General features: G+C 51.5%; 1 protein-coding gene across 1 annotated transcript in view; it reads left to right on the top strand.

Moving 5' to 3' along the window:
- IGSF21 (immunoglobin superfamily member 21) overlaps positions 1-26,903 on the top strand; it is a 262,901-nt gene extending 235,998 nt beyond the window's left edge. The window contains exons 6-10 of the mRNA XM_026660039.2: positions 1,011-1,482; positions 19,998-20,083; positions 22,949-23,141; positions 24,015-24,053; positions 26,651-26,903. Of these exons, the coding sequence (XP_026515824.1) occupies positions 1,011-1,482; positions 19,998-20,083; positions 22,949-23,141; positions 24,015-24,053; positions 26,651-26,724 (864 nt within the window). The 3' untranslated portion in view covers positions 26,725-26,903. The remainder of the gene's footprint in view (positions 1-1,010; positions 1,483-19,997; positions 20,084-22,948; positions 23,142-24,014; positions 24,054-26,650) is intronic.
- Positions 26,904-27,221: the final 318 nt, after the last annotated feature.

Below are 27,221 nucleotides of genomic sequence, written 5' to 3'. Positions count from 1 at the left end.
CTCTCTCTCTCTCTCACGTACACCCTCCCCTCTGCCTTGCCCACACATTCTGTGTCCCAGGATCAGTGAGGAGGCTAGGGTCAGAGAAGCGGTGGGCAGAGGACAGTGCTGGATGAATAATGTCTCATGCAGGCAGCCTCGGGGAGCCAACTTGTATCCCACTCCAGTGACTCTCTGGCCATTCGTCCGTCATGCTGCCCAACCGTCCTCTGCTGGCATTGGCCACCTCAGCCTGTCTGGCCTTGCCGCTCCTGGACGGCATTGTGGGTAATATAGCGCAGCGTCTCTTGTGGCTATTACTGGCAGGGCTGTTTCTTTAGTTCAGTGGCCAGGTGCAGGCCTAGAAAGTTAGCGGGCCCCAGGTTGTCGTCTCGGCTCAGCTCTACCAGAGGGGAAGGCTGGTTTTCTAGCCCCATGGAGAAGCACCAAAAGAGACCAAGAGGGGGTGCGAAGGTAGAAGCTAATGTAGCCCCCCACCACCATGTTGACTTGCCCGGTCTCCTGGCTCCTTGGTGTGATACCAACTTAGGTCCCCGTCTGCATCAGTAGGTCGGGTGTCTGGGGTCTCAGGTAGTCTGAAGGTGGGAGAGTCCATCTCATATCACCTCTCAGTACAACCCAGAGTCCTTCATACCCAGGTTGATGGTTGAAATCCAGCCAGGGCAGGTCGCAGCTGGAAGTTGCTGCTGTCTCACAGCCGTTCAGTGGCCTGGATGGGACGGGTTGTGTTTGCTGCGATCCCTAGCGGACAAGCTTCTGTCCAACGGGCAGCCCCAGCTGATGCCAACAGCTGGATGGAGCTACCCTCTGGTCCCAGGGACGGACGGCTCACGGGGGTCAGAGTGGAGCAGGCTCATTGGCGCAGAAAGGAGCTGCCAATGTGGCACCATCGAGTCCCCCTGTCTCGGGACGCTGGCTGTCCCTGTGAATCCTGTGTGCTTCCTGGCAGGTGAGGGGGGATCCTTTGGGTGGCCAGCGGTAACCCAGGCCCTCCCTCTTTCCCTCCCCAGGTGTATTTTAAGAGAGACGGGGAGCTCATAGAGGTGGTGCCCCTCCTGGAGCCTCCATCCGGCGCCGCCGGGTTACAGGACAGCCGAGCCGCTCGGAACCTGCTGAACCGCGACCTGGATGACACCAAGATGCAGAAGTCCCTCTCTCTGCTGGACGTGGAGGACCGGGGTGGGCGGCCCTACACGGAGGACCCCCTCAAGAGCCTCACCCCTGACCCGGGACTTCTGTTCAGCCCGGCCACCGAGATCATCCCAGAGACTGTGGTGAGCCGGGAGTTCCCGAGGTGGGTCCACGACATGGAGCCCGTCTACTACTTCCACCACACGCACATCCCGCTCAGCGACGGCACCGTGGAGGTACGGGCCATGCTCATGTGGACACTTAACCCGCAGATAGACAATGAGGCTCTCTTCAGCTGTGAGGTCAAGCACCCCGCCCTCTCCATGCCCATGCAGGCCGAGGTCACGCTAGGTAAGGCGCGCGCGGGGGGAGGGGTGGTTTAAAGGGGCACGGCGTCATGTGTCTGGTTTATGGTGATAAAGACCCCTCCGGCCCCACTCGCCGTCTCTCTTTGATCCCCTCTCTCTCCTCCTCCCATCCCACCTCTTCCAGCTCCCCCCACCCTTTCTTTCCTACCACACCTCGTGTTTTCTCCCTCTTACTCATCTCTCTCCTCCCCTCCCACTCTCTTTCCTACCCTTTGCTTTGCTTTCCAAGTCCTTCCACTCCTGCCTGGGCCTGGGAGGAGGCCTGCCGACCGTGGACTGAGGGGCTTCTTTGGGTCTCTGTGTCTGCTGGTTATGGGAGGGGGTGGCAGTCGGGTCCCTTGGGGTGTGTCTCCCAGCCCGGGTAGAAGATTCATGCTAGTGGGGTTCGAAAAAAGAGCAGTGTGGTCGTCAGGGCTCTAGCTGGAGCCCGGACACTCAAGCTTAAGGAGTTGGGTTCCTGGGTTCTATCAGGCAACGTTCTATGGGGGTTCTTGGGTTCTGTGATCAGATGGGGCAAGCGGCTCCCGCCCCTCCCCTGTGCCCGCTGCAACAGAGCATGGCCTAGTGGAGAAACCATTGGACTAGGTTCTATTCCCAGGTGACCTTGAGCAAGACACTTACCTGCCTCAGTTTCCCCATCTGTCAAATGGGGATAATGATCCGATCCTGACCTCCTTTGTAAAGCACTTTGGGATCCCCGGATGGAAAGCGCTAGCTAAGAGCTACTTACGATGATGATGAACTGCACCTCGGGCTGTGATTCTGTTCGCTCTCAGGAGCTGAGCCAAGTTGGGCCTAGTCAGCTCTTGGAAGGGTGACCCCCAAGGCACATACCTGGGGTGCACGGGGCAGTATTGCCAGATATACATCAGAGGATGCTCCTCTCTCTGAGCCAGGACTGGGCTAATGGCTCAGCAGTGGGAGCGCTGGGAGAGGCTGTCCTGCTAGAGGGGCCGTGTCCTGCATGAGACGTAAAACCAAGCTTCTAACCACTTGCAATCGTGAAAGATGCTCTGGCGTTTTTTGCCGCAGCGGGCGTTACCCCAGCTGTGCTGTCCGTGTTCCTCGTTTCTCCTACAGCATCGTGTGGTGTAGCTGTACTGTCATGCTCCCCAGAGGGGGTTGCATTTAACCATGGCTGTGTGATGAGTGGATATACACCTGTGTGGGCTGCTCTACGAGTCAGTCTTCCTTACTCTCCTTTTCTTCTGGCTGCCTGTTCGCTCTGAGCCCTCGCTTCATTCAGCCCCTTGGTTAACCCTCTGCTAACCCAGGGACCTGAAATCGCTCAATTCCCCTCCTGCCCTGCACCTCATTCACCTCTCTCTCTCAGTGCCTTGGCCACACACCAGTTCCTAGGAGATTGTTCTGCTACGCCCATTGGGCGCTCTCCCGCACTGGGCAGAGGGGCCAAGGCGGGGCCCTTTGAACTCTTACTTCTGAGCTGGGGGGGATTTCAGCTGTCTCCCCCGGCAACGCAGCCCTGGTGCTGAACGGCGCTGGCCCCTGTGCCCAGTCCCATGGCAGCCACCAGAAATGGGGCAACCACCACGTCTGTAAGGGCTGGCTTTGCCTCAGTGTCCTCCGTTGCCAGCGCTGCACCTGGAGCCGGCATCTTTCCATGCCCTCATTGACCCATAAGTCTGAGTGTCTCTCCCGGGGGAGGGGGAGGGTTGGCACTGCCCAGAGAGCCTTTCGCTGTGGCATACGGTCGGAAGAAGCAGAGCTCACTGTTACACCCACAGCCCCGGACCGCCACGCTGGCTCCTTTAGACAAAAAATAAGGGGGTCTGGGGCACCCTGTCCTTGTCCCCGGAGAAATGCTGCCCTGCTGAGCAAAGAGTGGAGGAAGGGCAGCAGCCAGCTCTGCCCTGCTGGTGCTCCTCAGTCTGGGCCCACAGCACCACCTGCTCTTCCAGCCGGGCCAAAGCTTACGGTGCCTTTGTGGGGTGGCCCTGGGAGGTTTCGACTCGCCTCTGCCTCGCTCCTCATGTTCTATCCCCGCCACAGAGACCCACTGAGCTGGCCACGCCCAGATCTTGGCTTCTATGGGGCAAGCACCTCATGGCAGGGGGCGTTTTTGGCAAGGGATCCTCCCATCCAGCTCTGTCCTTGCTGTGACGGATGGAGCCAGTTTGCTGACCCGTTTCCCAGAGCGCCTCTGTCTGGGGGTGGTTCAAGGCTCTTTGCTTCATGGGCAAGAATCCATTGACCTTTTAAACGATGCTGAGGCCATTAGTTACTTGTTTATTTCAGTTCATGGACACTCCTCTGCCCTGGGCGCTGGGTACTGTGACGAAGTGTCGGGGGGGGGGGGAGAGAAGGCCCTGCACCCCCAGCTTCCTGTAATTCACCGTGACTCTCAGCCAGCCAGTAAAACAGAAGGTTTATTTAGACGACAGGAACACAGTCCAAGACAGGTCTCGCAGGTACAGACCACAGGACCCCTTCAGTTAGGTCCATCTTGGGGGGGCAGGGAGGCCAGAGCCCCATTGGGAGGCCAGAGCCCCATCTGGGCTCCCCTCCATTTTCCCAGCCAGCTCCAAACTGAAACTCCCTCCAGCCGTCTCACTCAGCCTCCCCCCGGCTCCTCCCCCAGCCTTTGTCCAGTTTCCCGGGCAGAGGGGTCACCTGGCCTCCAACCCACCTCCTGGGTTCTCATGTTACATGCTCAGGTATCCTCCCTCGAGGAAAGGCTCCCAACCCCAGTGCAGACCGTCCCAGCCAAACTCCCCTGCAACCTTCCCAGGTCAATACTCCCCACTCAGCATTCAAAGACCACATTAAGAACATTCCCAGTTCGTCACAGGTACCAAACCAGCCCTTATCCAAGAGGAGCCGAAGCAACTCCTCCCCTCGCGCCCAGCGGGCATTGAAAGAGCTGCACTCCAGGGTTAAACAAGCAAGCCCTGGGAGGCTGGGAAGGGCTCCCGGCCGTACGTGCCAAGGAAGAGGGGGATTGGCACTGAGCGTGCTGCCCAGACTCATCCGTGTAGCCACATCCTCCAGTGGGTCTTCTAGCCTTTCCGCTCAAGGCATCCTCCCCGGCATGGACTTCACCCTCCTGCATGGTGGCTGTGTCAGCCCTGGAGTCCCCGCTCTGTCCCTAGAGCGGGCACAGCATGGCCAGCAACAACCCCCGTCTGTGCTAACCCTGCAAGTGCACCCCACGCTGGGGCAGAAGGCCGTCCTGAGTCCACGTCTGCTGAGGGAGCCAACGGGCAGATCCATTCCTGCCGGCCAGCTAGAGACGAATGTTTGGGTTTTTGTGATGTGGCCCTCTACCAATCAGGAACCAGAAAGAGAGCCCCTCTCACCCTCCTTTCCCCTCCCCCCCCCCCGAAACTCATTGGACCCATCACAGCCATCAGAGGGTAACACTGTTCCTTCAGCCCTATCAGGGCTGGATTCAAATCAGCCGCCGCAGAATCAAACGGCTTCCTGGCGCACGACCAATCAGCTGAGCCGTCCGTTCCCCCCTTCCCACCCCAGGCTGACCGTACCCCTCATTCCTGACCGTTAGCATCCCACATTCCTGTCTCCATCGCAGAAAACTCAGTATAACAAGGAAATGATGGGAGGGTGGCGGGGAATCTTCTGCTCTCAGTCGTCTTTAGCAACTAACGCTGGACCTAACGAAGCTTGATGGGCTCCAAATCATGCTGACGATATGGAAGTGGCTCCTTCCCCCGCCCCCTGCTTGTAAAGCAACTCGCTCTTCAATGAGAGCCCCTTCAAAACAGCCCCAGCACTTCAAAAGGAAGAAGAGGGGAAGCATCTTGCATCCTTGCTGTTTCCTCCAAGCATATCAGACGGCAAAAGCTGCTCCTCTCAGCCCATTATTTTTCAGCCCAGATCGGATTAAAGCCACTCTCATTAATTTTTCAGGTTCCAGCACCCAAGATTAATTATCTCTTTCCTCTCGCTGGCGCAAAAAAATATAGAAAATCCCATTCAGCAGACACACTGCACACTAAAAAGGTCACTGTATGATTGTTAAATGAAGTAGCTTAGAGGGGAGTCAGGACTTAACCTGCCCATTGGTCTCCCTGCACGCTGAAGGTATTTTACACTACGCAACCCTCACCGAAAGTCTCATGTCCCTTTTGATTGTAGTGTTGCAACCCCCTGTTGGGTAATGAGACTCCCAAATCCACGGCAGACCCCGGATCTGTAGAAGGGGTAGATATCCCTAGTGCTGAGGACAAGGCCTGACGGGACTGGTTCATCCGGGAGTGGTGCATGTGTAAGAATTCTGGGAGATAACCAGCCATGTGGTTTGTAGGCCAGAGCAGACCCCATGTTCAGGTGACTCAGGGGTGCTGAGAGAAGCGGATTGTTTGTCTGAGCTTTCGGTGCTGTTGTAAATTTCCAGGCGGGGGTCCGAGTTACCAGACTCCTTTGAGAATTAGCCTCAGTAGAACTGGCCAAAAAGGGCGAACTGTTTTTCCTGGGAACTTTTACGGCATTTTATCCTGAACATTTTCAGATTTTTCAACAAAAAAACCAAACCAATGAACAGCAACAACAACAAAAAACCAGGTGGTTTTTGAAAACTTGAAAACCAAACATATTTTCGGTAAAAATATTTCGCTTTTGGTTCAAAATGCTCAGTTTTAGAAAATCAAAAACCTTCCCCCTCCCCCCCCAAAGTTGGATTTCGATTTCTTTGGTGGGAAAAAATCAGATATTTTTCAGTCCCTGCCGATGACTGAGATGGCAGCCATTCCATAAACCCCCCGTACCGTGTGCAGGCCTCGCAAAGCAAATGTTGCCAAACAGGTGAAGACGAGGAAGTGGGACTGCCAACTGGAGCTCCCTTCACTTCAATAAGCGTAACCTCAGAGGTGCTAAATGCTGGCTCATTGGATCTCTGCCAGCGCGGCGGGACGGGCAATACTACCCAACACCCCAGAAGAATTTCCACCAGGCACGGCGAGCTGCTCCGTCAAATGCAGGGAAAGCTCAAGCCAACACCTGCCTGGCTGACTTTCCAACGTGTTCTGTCAGCCCAGGGTGCCGAGAACCAGAGATGGACAAGGAGAGGCTTTCATAGTTCCCCTGAATAATGAACAAGGGAGTGAATAATTAACAGGGGAGATGCTCCCCAGGGTAGCTATGATTGGTGGCACTATGTGCAACCTCTGCCTGACTGGAGGTGTATGGGGCGAGACTGTATTTGTAATGGTGGCGTGTAAAGGAGAGTCCTGATTTGAAGTCCTAATTTCTTCCCCTCTAACTGTTGGAGGGAGTGAATTTCCGTGGTGCTCTCAAAAGCAAACAGCTGTGGTTGATTGGGCAAACGTCCTCTATGCTGCTTTGCCAGTGCACCTTTCTCCTGTTCTTCCAGCACTGGCCACGCATGTATGTTAGTCCCAGTAATGTTGGTGCTGGGGTGAAATTCTTAAACTGGGATTGTTGAGGAGCAGGATCTGTGGGTTCACTAAGCACTGAACAGAGGGCACCAAACTCATTGCTCATAGATCATCATTGAGTTATCAGACGGTAAGCGCTTTCTGTCCCTGCCAAATGCTGGATTAGATTCAAACCAGTGAGTGGCCCTGGAGGGATCCAACTTTTCTGAGGCCTGATCCCAAACTCCCTGAAGTCAGTGCTTAGAAGTCTGCCTTTCTCCTCCAAGATTTGTTCTGCTCTGAGTACCTAGGTCCTGTAGGTGCCTCTTCTCCCCTACATACACATAAAGGCAGTTCCCCTCAGCCCAAGGGCAGGGGTAACATGGCCAGATTTGCATTGCAACAGGTGGGTAAAGTCAGCATGAGTTAATGCAGAGCAAGATTAGAAGCAGCAGGAAAGAGAGAGGACTTGCCGAAGGTATCCATGTTCTCCATTATGAAGCCTGTTCCCCCACTCTGCTGGGACACAAGTCTGGGGACCTATCCCGATGAACTATTAACAAAGGGAGAGACAGGTGTAGCCACTGGAATCCATGTAGGATGGACTGACCCAAATCTGGTCCCAGACACCAAAGCTTTAGAGTTCCTCACCAGCCTGAAATCCAGAACTTGTGTCAGGAAGTTCCTGTAGAGCCAGATTCCGTCACTCTTCTCCTCCCAACCCCTGAGACCGATTGTCATCGAAGGGCCCAGAGCCCATGTAGTGGAAGGAAAGGGTGGAGCTCTCCTCCTATCTGAAACCGTCCGGCTAGCAGCTTGAAGAGGTCTGGCAGAAAAACATCCCCCTCAAACAGCAAGAGGAGCCAATGGGCTTGATCATCCTGTTGATGGCGGCCGGCTTCAGATCAGGAAGTGGCATCGTGATGAGCGAGAGAGACCAGGCAGACAGCTGCTGATGATGAGGTTGTTTGCATCTGCGGAGAATGAATCTCAGCAAAATGAAAGCTTGGAAGCAGATCCCATCCCATGCCTAGCCCACCTCCCCGCTGGTCAGTGCACAATGGGATTGGTTAGGGCAGCTGTGCCGTGCTCCTGTTACAGATCCGGACCCTGACAAGGGGGAGTTTGTGTTCATGAGTGTGAACTTGGGACATGCAAAAGCATCTGCTGGTGCTCTCTGCTCCTCCCATCCCATCCTCCCCCACACAGAGATCCCAGCCCTGCTGCTGTCACTCAGTCTCCAGTAGTGAGCCCAGTGGTCCCCTGCAGCTAGACTAGAACCAGAACCTCCGGTCTCTGAACATCGGGGACGCTTGGCTCCAGAGCTGAGTTTTGCAGCTCAGACCCGTCTTTGGGTAGGCCACCCATAAACCATCCAGCAACACTTACAGCTGCCCACAGTACTGGGGGCTCAGGGTCTTGGCCCCGGGCCACCTATGAGCCAAAAGGCAGGGTCTGAGAATCAAACCTACACCTCCAAGTGGTAGCATTTGGGCATCTTGGCTAATCTGCTGGCGCAAGTGACAAACCTGTGCTTTGCCTTGTGTCTGTCCCCCTCCTATAAACAGCCCACAGGAGAAAGGCAGCCTATGATGATGGCTCTTCCGGTGCTGTTGCCTACAGCATTCTAAGAACACTGGGGCCAAGCTCATATACATCAGCTAAGCACCTGGTCTGCTCTATGGAAGTTGTGGCTTTCTCTGCCGAGTCAGAGTGGAGAGCAGGGGGTGAGCGCGCTGGATTGGCTGTGGCTGGAGCCTGTATCGGGACTGGCACTATCTGACCTTGTGCTGGCAACAGAGCACAGATCCAGCTTGATTTTACAGCTGTCCGCTCCAGCGCAACTCGCCTAACGGTGCAGTACTGGGAGCTTGGCGGCTGCTGCCCGTGTGGCCCCCCTGTGCTGATAGATCATGCGGAGAGATTGGATAGATTTTTCCCACACTGTTGCATCTTGCAGGTGACCAACGTCTCTATGCATGGAGGCAGCAGTTGGCTATTTCCCCTCACCGGGTGTTTCCTGGACAGTCGACGTGCTGGAAATCCCAGTAGACTCCATTAGACTCCTCCAGTTGGAGTTCCCATCGCCCCAGTAGCTCCATTGCTCTCTTCCTAATTCAAGCTGCCAGTTGGAACTGACGTGAGAACTTCCATCTGGAAATTCCCCTGGAGCCCTTTCCCAGGCATACAGCATGTGCCCTCACCACGCTAGGCCAGCCTTGATCCTCAGGCAGACGGGCTTTGCCCAGGGAGCTGACAGTGATCCTTCGTAGCCGGGTTGCTGGTGGCAGCCTGTCTTTGAACTGCTGGCAGGTCCCCCAGCCAAGCAACCTCCTCTCTTCAGCAGGGGTAGGAGCGCTTAGCAGCCTCCCCTTCCTGAGCACAGCGGGGCCAATAACGGAGTTTTTAGTTTGCTGATAATGCCGAAAAATCTGAAAAAACAAAATCCATTTGGGTGGAACTGAAAAAAAGATTTATTTTTTTTTAACATTTTTTAGAATATGGAAAAGAAAAAAAAATATTTTTGTTCCAGTGTGGAGTGGGTTTTAATGCTTTTCTTTAAATCATTAATTAAAATTGAAAAACGCTTCAAAACAAAGCATCATTTCGAACCCCCCAAAATCACAACCATTTGAGGGTGTTTTTTCCAGTACGAGCAATTTGTCGAAACCAACCCAAATTCGAGAACCAGTTTGGTGTCGCCGATTCTTCGTTTTAACCCGAAAAACATTTCAGCAGACACATTTTGCCTTGCTCCAGGCTTAAGCGCTCCCCCAGCCCCGGGAGGAGCCCAGAACCCAAATGGCAGGAGCCCGTGCCGAGCCAAGCAAGCTCAGGAGACAGGCGGTGAGCTGAAGAGATGAGACAGTTGTGCCAAGCACCGGGGTGGCTGCGGCACAGAGCGCGCCAGGGCCCTCACCGTGGGGAGCGTGGCCAGATGGCTGCCGTGCGTTCTTTCCTGTCGCTGCACGTGTACCTGGCAGGGAGCCCTCCTGCTGCTGGGCCTTAAGGAACCCTGGGGGTGTGCGGAGGATGGAGCCAGAGGGGTGTTTCTAAGCAGTGGGGAATCAAGGGACACAGGTGGATTCTGGGAAGATGGATGAGGAGGCAAATATCCCACCGCCGCCTTTCCCTGTTACCGGAGGACATCGTGTCAGGCCGTCACAGGCGATTAACCACCCGTCAGGCTGTGGCCGGGGTGGGAGTCTCTGCCTCATTAGCTCACCAACGCCCGCTGTCTCTGAAGGCCAGAGCTGGCTAATGAGTGACTCGCTCTCATGCTTATTAATAGGGGAGCAGGTTTCAAGAAGCGCTGACGATATCTCAGTGACTCGTGGTTTCTGGCTCTCGTGTCCCTGCTGATCTCTGCCCAGGCACAGCAGCTAGGCCCCTGGCACCCCCGGAGAAATGCCAGCTCCTCTTGCGTTTGGCTGCATGGCCAACACGCAGGCCCTGCAAGGGGAGATCACCCATCCTGCCACCGCCTGACCCACCTGTATTCCACCGTAGTAACGGGCATGTCACCCGCTGGCTGGTGTGTGTGCACCAGCGCCCTCTGCTGGCAGGCATCTGAGCCACGCACTGGTGTGTCATAGGCTTTCGACTGTTAACAGCCGAGGAGGAATCTGCTTCCCGTCAAGGGGAAGGGGCTCGTGCAGTAGCAGCAAAAGGATCCAATCCAGCCAACAGCGCTCAGAAACAGGTGGATTGGTAAAGAACTATCTGGTCATCTAGTCTCTCTCTCCCTGGGGGTGCACCTACATTCCCTACACCCGGCCGGCTGTGCAGTTCAGGCGATCAGGGGTGTCTAGGCCTCCGGGTCCTTCCTCAGCCCCACACGTGATTTGCTCACGCCCTGAAGCATAAAATCTGATTAGCTCGTTCTTAACATGCATAACGACTGCACCAGTGTTTATTAATGCTCATAAAAATTAGCCAGCTTCTTTTTTATACCCAGCCGCAGTATCTGACTCTATTGAGCATTCCACCGGTGTGAAGAAACCTTTGCTTTTATCTGCCAGCCATCACTGTCATGGCTGGCCCCTTGTTCTTATCTGATGGGACTGGGGGAAAGGAGGAGGGAGGCACTGAGCAGTTTTTTCACTCCTCATCTGGAAACAGACCAATCCCCTCCAACCATTTTGTTCCCAGGCTCCATGGTCCTGGGTTCTGAAAGCTGCCATCACAAACCAGCACGGCTGTACCCTCTAGCCAGGGATATGTGTAGGGGTCTGCCAAATTCACGGCCGTGAAAAACACGTCACGGATTGTGAAATCTGGTCTTTTGTGTGCTTTTACCTTATACTACAGAGATTTCACAGGGGGAGACCAGCGTTTCTCAAATTGGGGGTCCTGACCCAAAAGGGAGTTGCAGGGGGGTCGCAAGGTTATTTTAGGGGGGACACGGTATTGCCACCCTTACTTCTGTGCTGCCTTCAGAGCTGGGTGGCTGGAGAGCAGCAGCTGTTGGCCAGGCGCCCAGCTCTGAAGATGGTGCCCTGCCAGCAGCGGCGCAGAAGTAAGGGTGGCAATACCATACCATGCCCCTCTTACTCCTGCGCTGCTGCTGGCGGCGGCTCTGCCTTCAGAGCTGGGCTCCCGGCCAGCAGCAGCCACCACTCTTCAGCTGCCCAGCACTGATGCCAGCAGCAGCGCAGAAGTAAGGGTATCAATACCGCAAACCCCGCCCTACAATAACTTTGCAACACCCCCCCCTCCAACTCCTTTTTGGATCAGGACCCCTACAATTACAACACTGTGACATTTCAGATTTAAATAGCTGAAATCATGAAATTTAAAATTTTAAATGACTGTGAAATTGACCAAAATGGACCATGAATTTGGTAGGGCCCTAGTTGTGTGACACAGCTGAGGGACAATGGCCCAGTGTTTAGGGCACTTGCTTGGGACTGGGGGGGCTGTGTTCAAGTCCCTGCTTCACCACAGGCCGCCAGTGTGACCCAGTCACTCAGTCTGGCCGTGCCTCAGTTCCCCATCTATAACATGGGGTGACTAGCCCTGCCCTGCGCTCAGATACTGCCGTGATGGGGCTCTGATAAGTACGCAGTGAGCTGGGGGTACAACACGGCCTCACACCAAAAGAACTACAGGCCAGTGGCGAGAGAAGAGCTTGGGATCCCAAGGGAGTGAAATCTCCATTGGGCCCAAGGAGGGAAGGGGGTCTTAAATTCATGGAAGTTAAGTCCATTAATGGCTATTAGACAGGATGGGTAAGGAATGGTGTCCCTAGCCTCTGTTTGTCAGAGGGTGGAGATGGACGGCAGGAGAGAGATCACTTGATCATTACCTGTTAGGTTCACTCCCTCTGAGGCACCTGGCATTGGCCACTGTCGGTAGACAGGACACTGGGCTAGATGGACCTTTGGTCTGACCAGTATGGCCGTTCTTATGTTCTTATCTCAGGACTGGCCCCTGGGGAATTTCTGCATAGCGATGCTCAGTGTGCCATCCCCTATGGCCATTGGCCTGCTGAGGGGAATTATGGGGTATGGTAGAAGGAGCGCTGCATGAGCTCCCTCCAGTGCCAATCCCGGCTGCTGTGCCCCCTCCTGGGGAGTGGCGCCAGCAGAGCTGTGCCAGGAAAAGGGCTGGCACAGCTTGTGTCCCCCACGGAGCAGGAAACAGAGGATGGTTTGGATTCAAAACCCTTGAGGCAGTCTGACTGTGTGTTGTCCCTTATTCAGGGCAGACGGCAAGGTGCCAATCCAGCCCTATAGAAGGGAAAGGCAGAATTCTGCTCTTTAAAAGACCCGGTCTAAAGGCTCTGGGTTGAGTTGGTATGTGTTGCACAGCCTGGCTACGTTCTGAGGCCAGCACTGAGGTCCTGCCATGCCAAGGCTGGTTTGGAGCTCCTGTGTGACTGGGGCATCTCAGAAGAAGCAGAGAACCCCACCCCAGGGATTGTCTATCAGGGATTGTTATGCTGATAGGGCAATTGCTGCCGCCCTGCTGGCTGAAATGCAGAGTGGCGGATTCGGAGCAAATGTATCGGGCCCATTTGTTTTCTCATTTTTTATACTGTGTAGCTGTAGTGAGAATGATGGAGATCACCCTGCTTTGTATGGCTGGAAGTGAGAGGAAAGCCATCCTAGTGTTCGTATATATCAAGGGTAGGCAACCTATGGCACGTGTGCCAAAGGCGGCGCGCGAGCTGATTTTCAGTGGCACTCACACTGCCCGGGTCCTGGCCACCGGTCCGGGGCGCTCTGCATTTTAATTTAATTTTAAATGAAGCTGCTTAAACATTTTAAAAACCTTATTTACTTTACATACAACAATAGTTTAGTTATATATTATAGAGTTCTAGAAAGAGACCTTCTAAAAACGTTAAAATGTATTACTGGCACGCGAAACCTTAAATCAGAGTGAATAAACGAAGACTCGGCACACCACTTCTGAAAGGTTGCCGACCCCTGTATATATATTCAAATAACATAGATACCGGGGGACTGCTTCCTCTCTCATTCACGCTGGTTTCAGTCTGGAGTCATGTATTGAATTCAAAAAGTTACAGCAGTATCAGAATGGTGTATAAGAGAGATCAGAATCTGGCAGATATATTTCCCCAAATTGATCCCATCTGCCAGGGGAACAAAGATCTCTCTGTGGTCTGACTCAGTGGAGAAGGAATTGTTTAGTTAATTATTAGTATGGATACGATTTTGTCATGGTAAAATTAGGCAAAATTCAAGGAGCCGTCGTGGTAAAAATGTACAAATTCAGGGTATGTTCGCGGTGGGGCTGAAGCCGAAGCCCGAGCCCTGCCGTGTGGGGCTGACGCCGAAGAAGTCCCGGAGGTCTGTTCAAGTCACGGAATCCCTGACCTCCATGACCAGATCGTATCCTCATTTAGTTTATATAACGTTCTTTGTAAGTGTCCTGGCGCTTTACTGAGGCGAAAGGGATGGGCTGTCGTTTCAAAAATGGACTTGTAAACTGCACACGAAAACTTATGTGCGCAACCACTGGGCTGCATGTTTGTTGGTGCAACAGGGCACCCAAAATGAAGGAGCGCAGACAGAGCTGTCGGTGCCCACTAAAATGCACAAATGCTAATGGGGGGGCGAGGTTAGCCAGGTGCTTTAGAACATGTGGCTTTATACCATACACATACAGGGAGCCCTTCAAACCCACACCCACCTTCACTGAACTGCAGCTAGCTCTGGGGTGTGGCATGGCAGCCATAACAACACTGTAGCCAACACCAGACTTTCCAGGACAGGGGTAGAACGTGCCATTGCAGCCACAGTGCGAACCGGGGAGGAGGGGGGCGGAATGTAGGATGTGGCCACACCAGGAGCATTAGAGGCTTTTGTAGTTGGGGCAATAGTTCCTGGAAGCTTGAGATTTCCCCCCCCCCCCACCCGGAAGAAACCACTTAGTGGTTGTTAGAAGGGACGCAATCTGGCAGCGCTTCCTGGCAGTTAACAAGAGTACAAGCAGGAGCGGGAGGCACAGCAGAGCAGATTCAGAGAGGATCAGATCCTAGAGCAAGGAGGGATAGGAGCCAAAATTAAATCTCTTCACCTGTCCTGGGCAGAAATGGAATGAAAATCCTTGGCTGTGATTGACTCCAGTTGAAATCAGTGCCAGGCGCAGGTGCCCAGCACCTTTGAAAGCATCATGGTGGCTATGTAGGCATGCCAGAGCCGAGCTGCAGAGGGTACGCAGACCCCGACAGCAGAAAGGAAGCAGGGAGGCAAGAAACGTGGCTGGCTGGTTAAATGGCAAGAGGCAAGAAATGATTCGAGCCATACCGGGGTCCTTCAGAAAGGGAAAATGTTGCCCCAGTGAAGCGAATAGAAAAGTGCATGAGCTGCACAAGTGAAAATGTCAGCTGGGGAACAGGAAGGGCAAATCACCGGACATCAAAACATGTAACATGAAAATGGTTTAAGTATATCTGATGTGGGAACCCTGCAGGGCAGGAGAGGAATAAGCTGTGACAGAGCAATATAAAATACTGAACGGCCTGGACAAGGTAAACTGGGTGCACTTATTCACCCTTCCTCATGATACAAGTGAGAATTGAAAAGCAACACATTTAATACCAATTTAAGGACACACATTTTTACATAGCCAGTTATTAATCTGTGGAACTCATTGCCACAAGATGCCACTGAGGCTAAGAGCTTACTGTTAGCACTTGATAAGGGATACTGAGGACATCCAAAATCATGGTAGATGGGGTAAAACAATGGGATAAAATCCACATGCTTCAGGGCATGACCCAGCACTAAGTGACAGGGGTCAGAAAGAAACTTCCCCTATGGGGCAGGTCACTGTGTGTCCCCCACCATCATTCTTGCCCCGTCCTCAGACACACTTGGCATTGGCCGCCATCAGAGATCACTGGTCTGATCCAATGTGGTGATTACGATGTGCCTAAGTGTGGCGTGCTGGTGACTCAGCTAGCAATGGTGAGCAATATATAGTCCCGTGCACACTGGGGCACTCCACCGTCTCACTCCTTGCAATCCCCATGCAGTCAGGGGGTTGCACAGGGTATAAATTGGGGCACAATGTGTCCCGTTGTAGTTCCTTCCCCGCTCCCCATTCAAGCTGCTGCTCACTTCCACCCCCTACCATGTTCTTCAGCCTGCAGGCCCTATTCCCCTGGTCCCAGGGGCGGCTCTAGCTTTTTTGCCGCCCCAAGCACGGCAGGCAGGCTTCCTTTGGCGGCACTCCTGTGGGACATCCCCGGTCCCGCGGCTTCGGCGTACCCGCTGCCGAATTGCCGCTGAATCCGCGGGACCGGCGGACTTCCCACAGGCAAGCCGCCGAAGGCAGCCTGACTGCCGCCCTCACAGGGACCAGCAGGGCGCCCCCCGCGGCTTGCCGCCCCAGGCACACGCTTGGAACGCTGGTGCCTGGAGCCGCCGCTGCCTGGTCCCCCCCGACTCTCCATATCTTGTATCTCTCTGCAGCACCTCCATACATATGTTCTGTATTTCCAGCAAGGAGGGATGGGAAGGACTCACCAGAGGCCCTGCAGAGAGGCAGGGTTCACTTACCTCTAGGGCTAGTACGTCTCTCAGACTCAGGATGTTCTGCCTGAAGCACTTGTGATTCTCCAACTGCGGAGCCGGGGGGGGGACAATGAGCCAATTCGCTACCTGGCATATATGTCCGTGCAGCAGCTGAAGGGGCCAGTACTCTACCAGGCACCACAAGTTCCATGTTGGACTTAAAAGGGCAGCCACACCCCGGGTTCCATCTGCAGTGTCAGAGAGAACTGCCTGTGGATACGCACCAGGTCCCTTTCAGCAGAGCCTGCTGCCAGCCCTCCCCACCTCGCCCGCTGATGAAACCCTGCTGTCCCCGGGCAGCCCCCTCGTGGTGCCATTTATATTTAAAGACCGCGTTTAAAATAAATTTGCTGCCAGAAGCGATCATCGGGAACAGGCCAGGCAGGGCGCACGCCACTCCCCAGCTCTGATTTATTCAGAGCGATGCCTTGTAGAGTGCTACTCTGTTGTCTCCTGGAAGGGATTTGATTTGGGCTTTGCAGACATGGGGATGCAGGGGACGCGGTGCCGGAAATCCCAGCCCTGCTAGCAACAAGGAGAAAAAAGTTACTTCATGAACTTGGCAAACCTGTGGCTTCAAGAGAACAAGGAGGACTGGCTCAGAGCTCTGTGCAAATCCAACTGCCAAACAACACCGGAATCTGGATGTGGGGGTCCTGTATTGGAGAGGAAGCTGGAGAAGAGGGTGGCTGAGGTTCTGCAGGGTGGAGAGCACCTTCATTGGGCAAGAGAGGTATTTGCATTGGGGAAGGGGCATGGTCCTCAGCGCCTGTGCTTGTGGCATAGTGCTGTGACTTGGCCAGCCCTGTTTGGGTGGATGGTAAGCTTGAGAAATGCAACACAGTTGGCCACTGTGGGCCCTGGCACCTACTTCCCAAGGAGCTTTTAAGCACCTTTGCCACATACAACTCTCCCGGGCAAAGGGAGACTTCAGGACAAGCGCTTCCGTTGGCCTCACTCTCCCTCAGCACCGTGTGCATTGTCATTGGCTGACTGGCCGCTGAGTTGTCTTTCCTATGGATTCAACTGGACGTGCCCAACAGGCACAGTCGTCCTAGCTGTTGCTATGTGTTATTTTTCTTGATGCACATAGAGACAGGCAGATGTTTTCCCATCTGTGTTCCATGCATTTCTCAGGAGCGACTCTGATGCACCCAGGGACGACGTCCTTGCTCCAGAGTGTCTCAGAGGTCACGTGGGACCCTGCCAGTGAAAGATCAGAGCAATGGCTAGTTTGAAGTGCTGCATGTCAAATGCCATTCTGGAGTTCCAGCCGGGTGGGTGTATCGTGTCCCCCCAAGCGGGAGAGCCTCGTTCAAATCCCAGGCTCGAGCCCTAGCTGTTTGGGCTGGCAAGAGATAGGAGCAAGCATAGAGTGGCCATGGGAAGCGAGGAGCTGACATGTGATGTCTTGTCAGTGGGGAGGGCGTCATGTGGAGACACAGGCCAAAATTGTCAAAACGGGGGGCTCTGATGTGGAGTGCCACAGTTTGTGGGGGCCCGGCCTGAGACCTCTTGAGCGGAGCACCCAGAACTCTTATGGGAGTCAGGGGGAGCCAGAGGGTGCACAGGCCCCTGAAAATCAGGGCTCAGGTCAGGCAGCCGGAAAAAACTGAGGCCCCAAAATCAGAGGCTGCTTTGGAATATTTTGGTCTATGGCACTGCTGCCCCCTGCTGGATGGAGTCCAGCCTGCCCGAGTGTTTTGTGACTCATTCGCTAGCACAAGCTGGGTAGGGGGCCACCAGACCAGAGCAGGTGGCGGTGCCGGGAAAACGCAGGGCTGAAGAGAGGAGCGTAGTGGGTGGGGAACTTGGCTGCAAGACCGCAGCTCAGGGAGAGTCAGGCGATGGGGGCGTGACTCCCCAGAGCTTGAAGGTTTGGTTTTTATGTTCAGTTTATGAAAATACCCAGCGGCCCCTTGGACTAGGGTGACCAGATGTCCCGATTTTATAGGGACAGTCCTGATTTTTGGATCTTTTTCTTATATAGGCTCCTATTACCCCCCACCTCCTGTCCCGATTTTTCACACTTGCTCTCTGGTCACCCTACCTTGGACTTGGGAGGCATTTATGCTCTTAACTCTCTCTGAAATCAATGGGGGTTCGGTACTTCGATACCTTTGAGGATCTGGGCCTTCGAACCCTACCAGTACTGAGTAGCCAGTGGGCCATGGCCTAATGCCTGGAAGCAGAGCACTCATCCAGAACGAGGTTACCTCTCCCCAGCCCTCCTGGCTCAGGGCTGAAGAGTTTCCCACTCCCACCCTCCAGGGCCCACATATCACCGCTATCCTTCCAAAGCTAGAGGCAGGAATGTTTCTCACTGGGGGACTGGGCTATCGATGTTGGCACAAGCTAGCTCCCTCCTCTACAGATGGCCATGTGCATTTCCCACCCCCACCTACCCAGGGAGCAAGAGGCCAGAAGACGTGGCCACTTCTCCAAGCGTCTCTCACGCTCCCCCCGTTCTCCTGAGCGTGGCACTTCCAAGGCGAGCTGTCCGAGTGACCGAACGGGCCGGGCTGGCGTGCGACAGGAGGAGACGGTAGAACAAAGCATCGGTGTCATCTGCTCACTCCGCCAGCCAGTTCCCCAGCTAAGCGGTAGCACGGCACAACCGAGGCCTCCGCTCAGCTGTTTCCTCTTGACCCGAAAACGCCCCAGCCAGTACGATCCCGGGAGGAGGAGGCGAAGTTGTCATGGCGTTGCCATGGCAACGGCACAGGCAACCTTTCCAGCTGAAACCTTTGGCTTCGTCCCTTCTCTTTTTCAGCACGTCGCCTCGTGCCCCGCACCGGGCGCCGTCCGCCGTAAGGCGCTAACGAGCAAGCAAAGCCCATTACCTCTGCCGAGCGACAGTCACCGTGTGCACGGGGTCACGGCTTCCCTTCAGCGGCCAACTACCTGGCACTCGGTTATTTTAATAACTAACCAGCAGTTTAGAGCCGCTCCAAATGAAAAGCAGACACCTTTGGAAAGCTCATCAGGCTGACCCCCGGGAGGGGGCATATGCCAATTTTATGCAGCGCCTCCTGCAGCAGAATCTGACACCTATGCAAACAAAGGGCTCCAGAAGGAGGAATTAAATATAGTGGGGGTGGGGGTGGGGGTGAGAGCTGCTGGCAGCGTTCTTGGGGGCGGCGTGGGGTAGCATGGGCCAGCTTGCAGAGAGCCTCCTGTCTAAAACGATGCTGTCTGCCTGGCCTCACTGAACGGAGCAGCGTGAGAGCGATTGTATGGGGGATTCGTGGTATCCCACTCCAATAGGAAGAGGGGGAGGGGGAAGGAAAGGTCAGACGAGAGAAGAGAGAGAAAAGGAACCAGAGGAAAGAACAATAAACAGTGGGGCTAAACAGCGATTGGGATTCTTTATCTGTGGAATTGTTTAAGGGCCCAGTCCTACCCCTGTTGCAATCAGTGGGAGTTTTTCCATTGATTTCAATGGGAACCCTGCATAGTCATTCTTAACGAGTCTCTTTTCTATCTTAAATGCCTCATGGACTTGCCCGTAGGAGTGAATGGGTGACTCCTTCTATGTTGGGCTTTGGTATCGAAATATGGAGGTTTTCCTTTTTAAAAAAAATATTTTAATTAAAACGTGTTTGGTATTAACCTCTAATGTTGTCGGAAACATTTGATTTGCTTTAGTAAGAATCTAATTTAAATAAATATGTTGTTTAAAAAAATCATTGCTTACCAAGCGGTCCTGAGCGGGACGCTGAGCATTCGAGTACCTGTCTATCTATCTATCACTCATGCAGGCATCTGTCTGTCTAGCTGTCTGTCTGTCTAGCAGTCTTGTAGGCATCTATCATTCATGAAGATATCTGTCTATCTATCAGTCAGTTTGACAACTGTTATCCATCTATCAATCATGTAGACAGCTGTCTGTCCCTCTATCACTCATGTAGGCATTTTTTATCGCTACTATATCATCTGGGCATTGATCCCACACTTTTCCTCGTGGTACTGCACCACCATTCAAGGTATGACTATTAACCTATATGGGCTACTCACTATGGCAATGTTTGTCTCAGTTGGCGATTCAATGCTGTGCTGACATCCATTCTCTTTCCCCTCCTGTTTCTCTGCAGTTGCTCCCAAGGGCCCCAAAATCATGATGACCCCAACGAGAGCCCGAGTTGGAGACACAGTTCGGATCTTGGTGCATGGCTTTCAGGTCTGTAGGCTTTTTATCCTCCTAGCTCAATAGGGCCTGCTTTCGGTTGCACTGACAGATGGTAATACGTCTTCCTATGCAGATTTATGAAGACTGGCAAAGGAGCAGATTGGGGGTAGGGGGAGGGGTTTAGTTTAGTTTGACTTTAGGATTTTATTTTATTTTTTTCCCCAGCAATCAGGCCCTCAACTGAGCTGCTAATTTTGTTTGCAGGTTCTGCGATTGCACATGCAAAGCAGGGACTTGCGCATACAGATGGGTAACAATGGCAGTTGGCTTGCAGAGTTCCTTGAGTTGCATGTCCACTCATACTAACTACACACATAAATAAGGCGTGCAATTCCTCATGGATTTTGCATGCTCAATTACACCCTCAACTCTTGAAATTGGCTCTTTTGTCTCTCAGTTCGAAATTGATTTGTTGTCACTTGGAGTTTTCTCCAATAGAAATCACTTCACTAAACAAAGGCCCACGCTTCTCTATACCTGTGGCCTGGCGTATTTATTCTGTAAATGAATAATGCAGTAATTATGAACCTAGCTTGCGACTTAATGGCACAGAGGTGGGTGCTCTCCCTATAGACTAAATATGTGGCTTTTACATCTATGGGATATCTTAACTAGGAAACAAGTTGTGTTCTTCACTCCTTTTGGCTAACACAAGGGAAAGTCCTAGTGAAGAGAAGGCAGTTTGTAGTTTTAACACATGTTGGCAGGTCGGGCCAATGCTTTGACCTGCTAACGCCTACAATAATTACAGTCTGCCTTGCCTTCGCTAGGATTTTAGCTTGTTAGTTACCACATGTTAGATGATCCCAGTTAAGAACACAGCTTTTTTTCCTGGAGCAGACAAGCATTAAGCTCTAGTATTTTGTTATTATGGGACAGATTCTCTATGGCCTGACACCTGGTGCAGCCCTTCTCATTTGTGCAAAGGAGTTGTGAAGCGCCCCCCCCCCCCAATCTTCCTCTCGTGGGTGGTAGCATGTCAGACCCACCCGTCATGGACAGACTCAAGATGCAAAGCACTGTAGAACCAGCCGCTGTCTGTGCATCCAGCCTGCTGCCTGTTGAGTTTTTAGTCTCATGCCTTTAACGGTAAATGACTTGTGGAGGATTTGAGATCTGCTTCATGCCTTTGTATCTGCGCCTGCCTTTGTTGTTTTTACAAGGCTAACCCAGCTAAGCAAAGTCTAACCATGCCAATTAATGTATTCGTGCCACAGAGCCTTTAAGGGTACGTCTACACCGCAGTAAAAGACCCGCAGCACGGCCGCGGCTGGCCCAGGTCAGCTGACTTGGGCTTGCAGGGCTAAAAATTGCAATGTAGACATTTAGGCTTGGGTGTGGGCTGGAGCCCAGGCTCTGAAACCCTGTGAATGGGGTGGGTCTCCAAGCCGTGGCTCCAGCCTGAGCCCAGATGTCTACACTGCAATGTTTAATCACAGAATCATAGAATATCAGGGTTGGAAGGGACCTCAGGAGGTCATCTAGTCCAACCCCCTGCTCAAAGCAGGACCAATCCCCAACTACATCATCCCACCCAGGGCTTTGTCAAGCCAGGCCTTAAAAACCTCTAAGGAGGGAGATTCCACCACCTCCCTAGGGAACCCATTCCAGTGCTTCACCACCCTCCTAGTGAAATAGTGTTTCCTAATATCCAGCCTAGACCTCCCGCACTGCAACTTGAGACCATTGCTCCTTGTTCTGTCATCTGGTACCACTGAGAACAGTCTAGATCCATCCTCTTTGGAACCCCCTTTCAGGTAGTTGAAAGCAGCTATCAAATCCCCCCCTCATTCTTCTCTTCTGCAGACTAAATAATCCCAGTTCCCTCAGCCTCTCCTCAGAAGTCATGAGCTCCAGCCCCCTAATCATTTTTGTTGCCCTCCGCTGGACTCTTTCCAATTTTTCCACATCCTTCTTGTAGTGTGGGGCCCAAAACTGGACACAGTACTCCAGATGAGGCCTCACCAATGCTGAATAGAGGGGAATGATCACGTCCCTCGGTCTGCTGGCAATGCCCCTACTTATACAGCCCAAAATGTCGTTAGCCTTCTCGGTAACAAGGGCACACTGCTGACTCATATCCAGCTTCTCGTCCACTGTAACCCCTAGGTCCTTTTCTGCAGAACTGCAGCTTAGCCAGTTGGTCCTCAGCCTGTAGCAGTGCATGGGATTCTTCTGTCCTAAGTGCAGGACTCTGCACTTGTCCTTGTTGAACCTCATCCGATCTCTTTTGGCCCAAACCTCTAATTTGTCTACGTCACTCTGGACCCTATTCCTACCCTCCAGCGTATCTACCGCTCCCCCCAGCTTAGTGTCATCTGTTTAGCCCCCACACCTCCCAGCCTGAGCCCCACAAGCCCAAGTCAATTGACCTAGGTTCTGAGACTTGGTGCTACGGGTTTTTTTTTTTTATTGCAGTGTAGATATCCGGTAAGTGCTGAGCACTAGCATTTCAGGGGTGACTTGGGGCGACCCATGCCATCACCTGGGGGATCAGTGAAGTTCTCAGGGATCTTTGAGGTCAGACTATCAATGGTTCCCAAACTTTCCTGGTCCATGTAGCTCCTCCTTAAAAAATTATTGTGAGGTGACTGGCTGGAACGTCAAGTTCAGATATCACCAGGGGTACCAATACCACCGTTTGGGAACCCTTGGATTAGAAGATCTAACAGTCCCTTCTGGCCTTAATATCTGACTCTGTGGATCTTTGGGAGGAGGAAAGGTGCTATCTGCAATGCCAATGATTAACTCTGCGTTAGTATCAGAGTGGTCAGCAGAGGTTGCAGTAATGAAAATGACTCTGTTTTATTAAAATGACCCATCTATTTAAAGCTGTTTTCCCCATCTTGGCTGCAGAACGAAGTCTTCCCCGAGCCCTTGTTCACCTGGACCCGTGTTGGGAGCAGGCTCCTGGATGGCAGCGCTGAGCATGATGGGAAGGAGTTGATCCTGGAAAGAGTGCCAGCTGAGTTAAACGGCTCCATGTACCGCTGCACTGCTCAGAACCCACTGGGGTCCACAGACACCCACACCAGGCTTATAGTGTTTGGTACGGTAGAAGAATCCTCCTGTGTCCCACATTACTCCAGCTTGTTCACAATGTCCTCACTACCCGTGACCAAATAGAAACTGGCTTTCCCTTTGGCCTGGCCATGCTGCCTTGTCATTTGCTGTTTGCGACTCCATGTGTGACTGGCATTTTGATTGTACGGACGTTTGCCAGCGGCACATTTCAGGCCCTTAGCTGAGAATAATCATTAATATTATTTATTTTACAGCTCAAATAACTAGCCCAGGGTCCCTGTCCTGAAAAAATTATGATCAAGAAATGACATTTGTGGGAGTTGTTTATAATGCATATGGGACAATAATTCATTATTTTGGTTCTCTGCCAGTTCTGGGCAAAAAAAATTCATTTAAGATCAACTGAAAACACATTTTTTTAAATTTTTGCAGAGAGGGACAGGGCTATCCTTTTCATACATTGGGCTGCTGAGAGACCACGAATAGAGAATCAATGTTAACCATTGTCCTCCCCGCAGCATGGAGACTAGAAAGAGTCTAGAAATGAGAAAGAGACAAAAACTCTTGAGTAAAAAATCCAACCTCAATTCCTCTCTGACCTGCAGTCAGGAGCCGCTATAGAGATGAGATTCTGTTCCTGCTGCCGAAACTCAGAAATGAAAGAAAATCCAAACAGTCGGCGCTGCCCAAGATCATCCTTTTTAGGGTTTCTCACTTCGTTGGGCACCGATCATTGATTGACCCTTGTTATCGAGAAAGGCAGAGTGCAACAGTGGTGTGAAAGAGACATTAGCTTTCTGACGAGATAAATGTGCACTTAAAAGGTCCTTTTGATGTTATCCATCTGAAATTAGCATCTAATTCTAATTAGTATCTATATATATTTTGTTTTAATTAGAAAACCCAAATATTCCAAGAGGAACAGAGGACTCAAATGGTAAGTTTGGATCCTATACTGTATTTCATCATAAATTACAGCTAATTTCTGAGTTGCCTCTGGGGTAGATGGAGAGAACTGAACACCTCATGTTCTTAGAAGGCCATGCATAGATAAAACTGTGTGCTTAGTCTTATGGCCAAGAATCTTCCATGCCTCAATGAACCAAACATTTTCTGACAGTTTATAACCCTGGGGTTATAACCCCGGAGGGTGCGAGACATTCCAGATTTTTTTTTTAGAAGGTAAATCATCGAAAACACAAATTAAGCACAGGCACGTAAGTACAACTACTTTGTTTCGTCAAACCTATGTATTTATTAACATCACACATTTTTTAACGATTACTGTAATATACAAACCAAAAATATATCTAGGTTTAAGAGGTGCGAGAACATATTTTGAGACCCAAAGGGGTGCAGGCTGCAGTAAAGGTTAAGAACCACTGGTTTATATTATGATCCGTAGTGTTACTAATCAGCTGGTGAACCACTAGCGGTCAATAAGCTGCAAGACAACCTATGCTGACTATGATGGTTGTTCCTCTGTATAGACAAAGAAGTTTGTTTTCACCATCATCACTTGAGCTGGTCAAAAAAAAATTCATCTAAACTTTTTTCCAATGAAAAAAAGTAATTTTTGACAGCATGGAAGTTTATATGAAAAACCTAATTCCATTTTGTCAATTACTTTTTCAGGTTCTCATTGAAAAAACAAGACTCAAAAATTGAGGGCGGGGGAGGGATCAATTTTGGAGTTTGTTTCCTGATGAAAAGCTGTAAAATTTCTCAGAAAATGAAAATTTTGGGTTTTCATCCAGATTTTTCACAAGGGGGGGAAAAAATCATTCCTGAATCAGCTCTCCTCCATTCTTACTGCAATCTGCAGTATTCCAGCCCCCGGCCTGCCTTTTCTAGCACAAATTACTCTGCTTCCTGGAGTAGTGTTCACTCCCTACCCCGAGGCATTGTGGGCGCTCTCCCCATAAGAGCAGGTGGGGAGTTTTCTGACAAAACATTTTTTCGTCAGAAAACGTTGATGCGTCAAAGCCAAAACTGTTGGCAGTACAGGTTCGGTTTCATCAAAACTCCTGCTTTGAAAATTGGGGGGGGGGGAAGGGGGAGTTGAAATTGTCAAAATGGGACGTGTGTTGACATTTTCTAAACAAAAAGTTTTGTTTTCTAGTTCAAAACTACTTTAAAATTTCAAAATGAAATGTATAGCAGAAAAATAAACCAAAAAGAAAAGTCAAAACTGACATGGAACATTTCAAAATGATCTAAAGAAGATGCTTTGATTGATCTGACCCGAAAACCGTTTTGGATTTTTGGTTTGGGACCATGTTTAAGATTTTTGACTTTTCATCCCAGTTCAGGATGGGAAATTTTTTTTGAAAACTCTCATGAGTCGAGAAAAGCATTTCCTGGCCAGCTCTACATGGAGCTCTTTATGCCAGCAGAGAATTTGCCCCAATAAGGGTTGTGTCTAGTTCTGACACCGCTAAATTTGGCCCTGGTAGCCCTGGGGATGGTGCAGGGTATATTCAAGTGTTGGTAGGGATTCTGCCCTCCACTGACTTGGTTTTCCTACAGCACAGACACCTCCTCTCCCGCAGTGTTTAAACTGCACTGGTTTGGCACACCCAGTGAATGCCAGATCAGTAAGCAGCACAAGTTACTGCTGTGTATCACTTACAACCATTTTGCAACTATCGTATCTTAGCATGTCAGCACCTCAGGGCAGGGCTCTGGGCCAGATTCTGATCTTGAACCAACCACTACGAGAAAGGATGATCTTGTGGTTAAGGGACCTGACTGGGATTTGGGAAAGCTAGGCTCAGTTCCTGGCTCTATCGCACACTCCCTGTGTGACCTCAGTTTCACCGTCCCCAAAATGGGGATACCAATGCCTCCATTCTCCCACCCTTTGTCTTGGCTGTTCAGACTGTAGGCTCTTTGGGGCCAAGAGTGTCTCTCGCTATGTGATTGTAAAGCCAATGGGGCCCCAATCTCCGTTGGGGCCCCCAGCTATTACCATAATACAAGTAATGAATATTAAACTCCATTAGCATTGGTGGGAATCCAGATTAATGTCGCTGAAATAGTGGAGTTACTCCAGATTTACAGCGGCATGACTGTGATCGGAATCTGGTCCGTTGGTCTGTAAAGCACTATGGCTGGTGGGGGAGGGATAGTTCAGTGGTTTGAGCATTGGCTTGCTAAACCCAGCATTGTGAGTTCAATCCTTGAGGGGGCCACTTAAGGGTCTGGGGCAAAATCAGTACTTGGTCCTGCCTAGTGAAGACAGGGGGCTGGACTCAATGACCTTTCAAGGTCCCTTCCAGTCCTAGGAGATAGGATATCTCCATTAATTTATAAAAAAAATAGGTTAGATAAATGTCTATCAGGGATGGTCTAGACAGTATTTGGTCCTGCCATGAGGGCAGGGGACTGGACTCGATGACCTCTCGAGGTCCCTTCCAGTCCTTGAATCTATGAATATATAGAGATCTATAAACAGTCTCTTCGTTTGCATATAACTACAGGACACCATTGGTCACCACATCGCTAACCCTAACCCTTCCTTGTTTTGTCTAGGTTCAGTGACCAGCCACAACGGCTTCAGACTAATTTTGATGCTCACCCTAACAGTGATCCTGGAGCTGACGTGAAGGCTTGCCTCTTCCTCCTCCTCCTCCCTTGAACAGCTCCACCCAGCATTTACATCTCCGTCAATTGGTTTTCTTTTCTTTTTTTTTTCTTTTCTTTTTCTAAACTATTTACAGTCTTGTTCTCGGTCTCTTTCTGTCTGTGTCTTGGCTTCCTCAGTCGATTTAATTAAAATGAAAAAAATTTCCCCTGGTAAAAGGCAGTGCGTATTATTTGCCATGTGCAATCCTTGGCCTATAGAAAGGGCAATCTGGTCCTTGCACATGCAAAAACAAGAGCCGGTAATTACACACAAAAGCACATACAGGGAATGCATCCAGGCGCATATTTTGCAGATGCAATTTAGGAACCGGTGTTGGCAAAAGTCACCCCATCTAGCCATACAGAGGCAGAAAGTCTAATAGGGCTGGGAGCGAGGACAGCTGGGTTCTAGCCCCAGCTCTGTCACCTATTCTGTGTGACCTTGGACAAGTCGTTTTGGTCAAAATTTTCAGAGGTA

Source organism: Terrapene carolina, unplaced genomic scaffold (genome assembly GCF_002925995.2).
Source record: "Terrapene carolina triunguis isolate 2854851 unplaced genomic scaffold, T_m_triunguis-2.0 Scaffold714, whole genome shotgun sequence".
Classification (NCBI taxonomy): Eukaryota; Metazoa; Chordata; order Testudines; family Emydidae; genus Terrapene; species Terrapene triunguis.
This window is presented reverse-complemented; position numbering and strand designations above follow the sequence as displayed.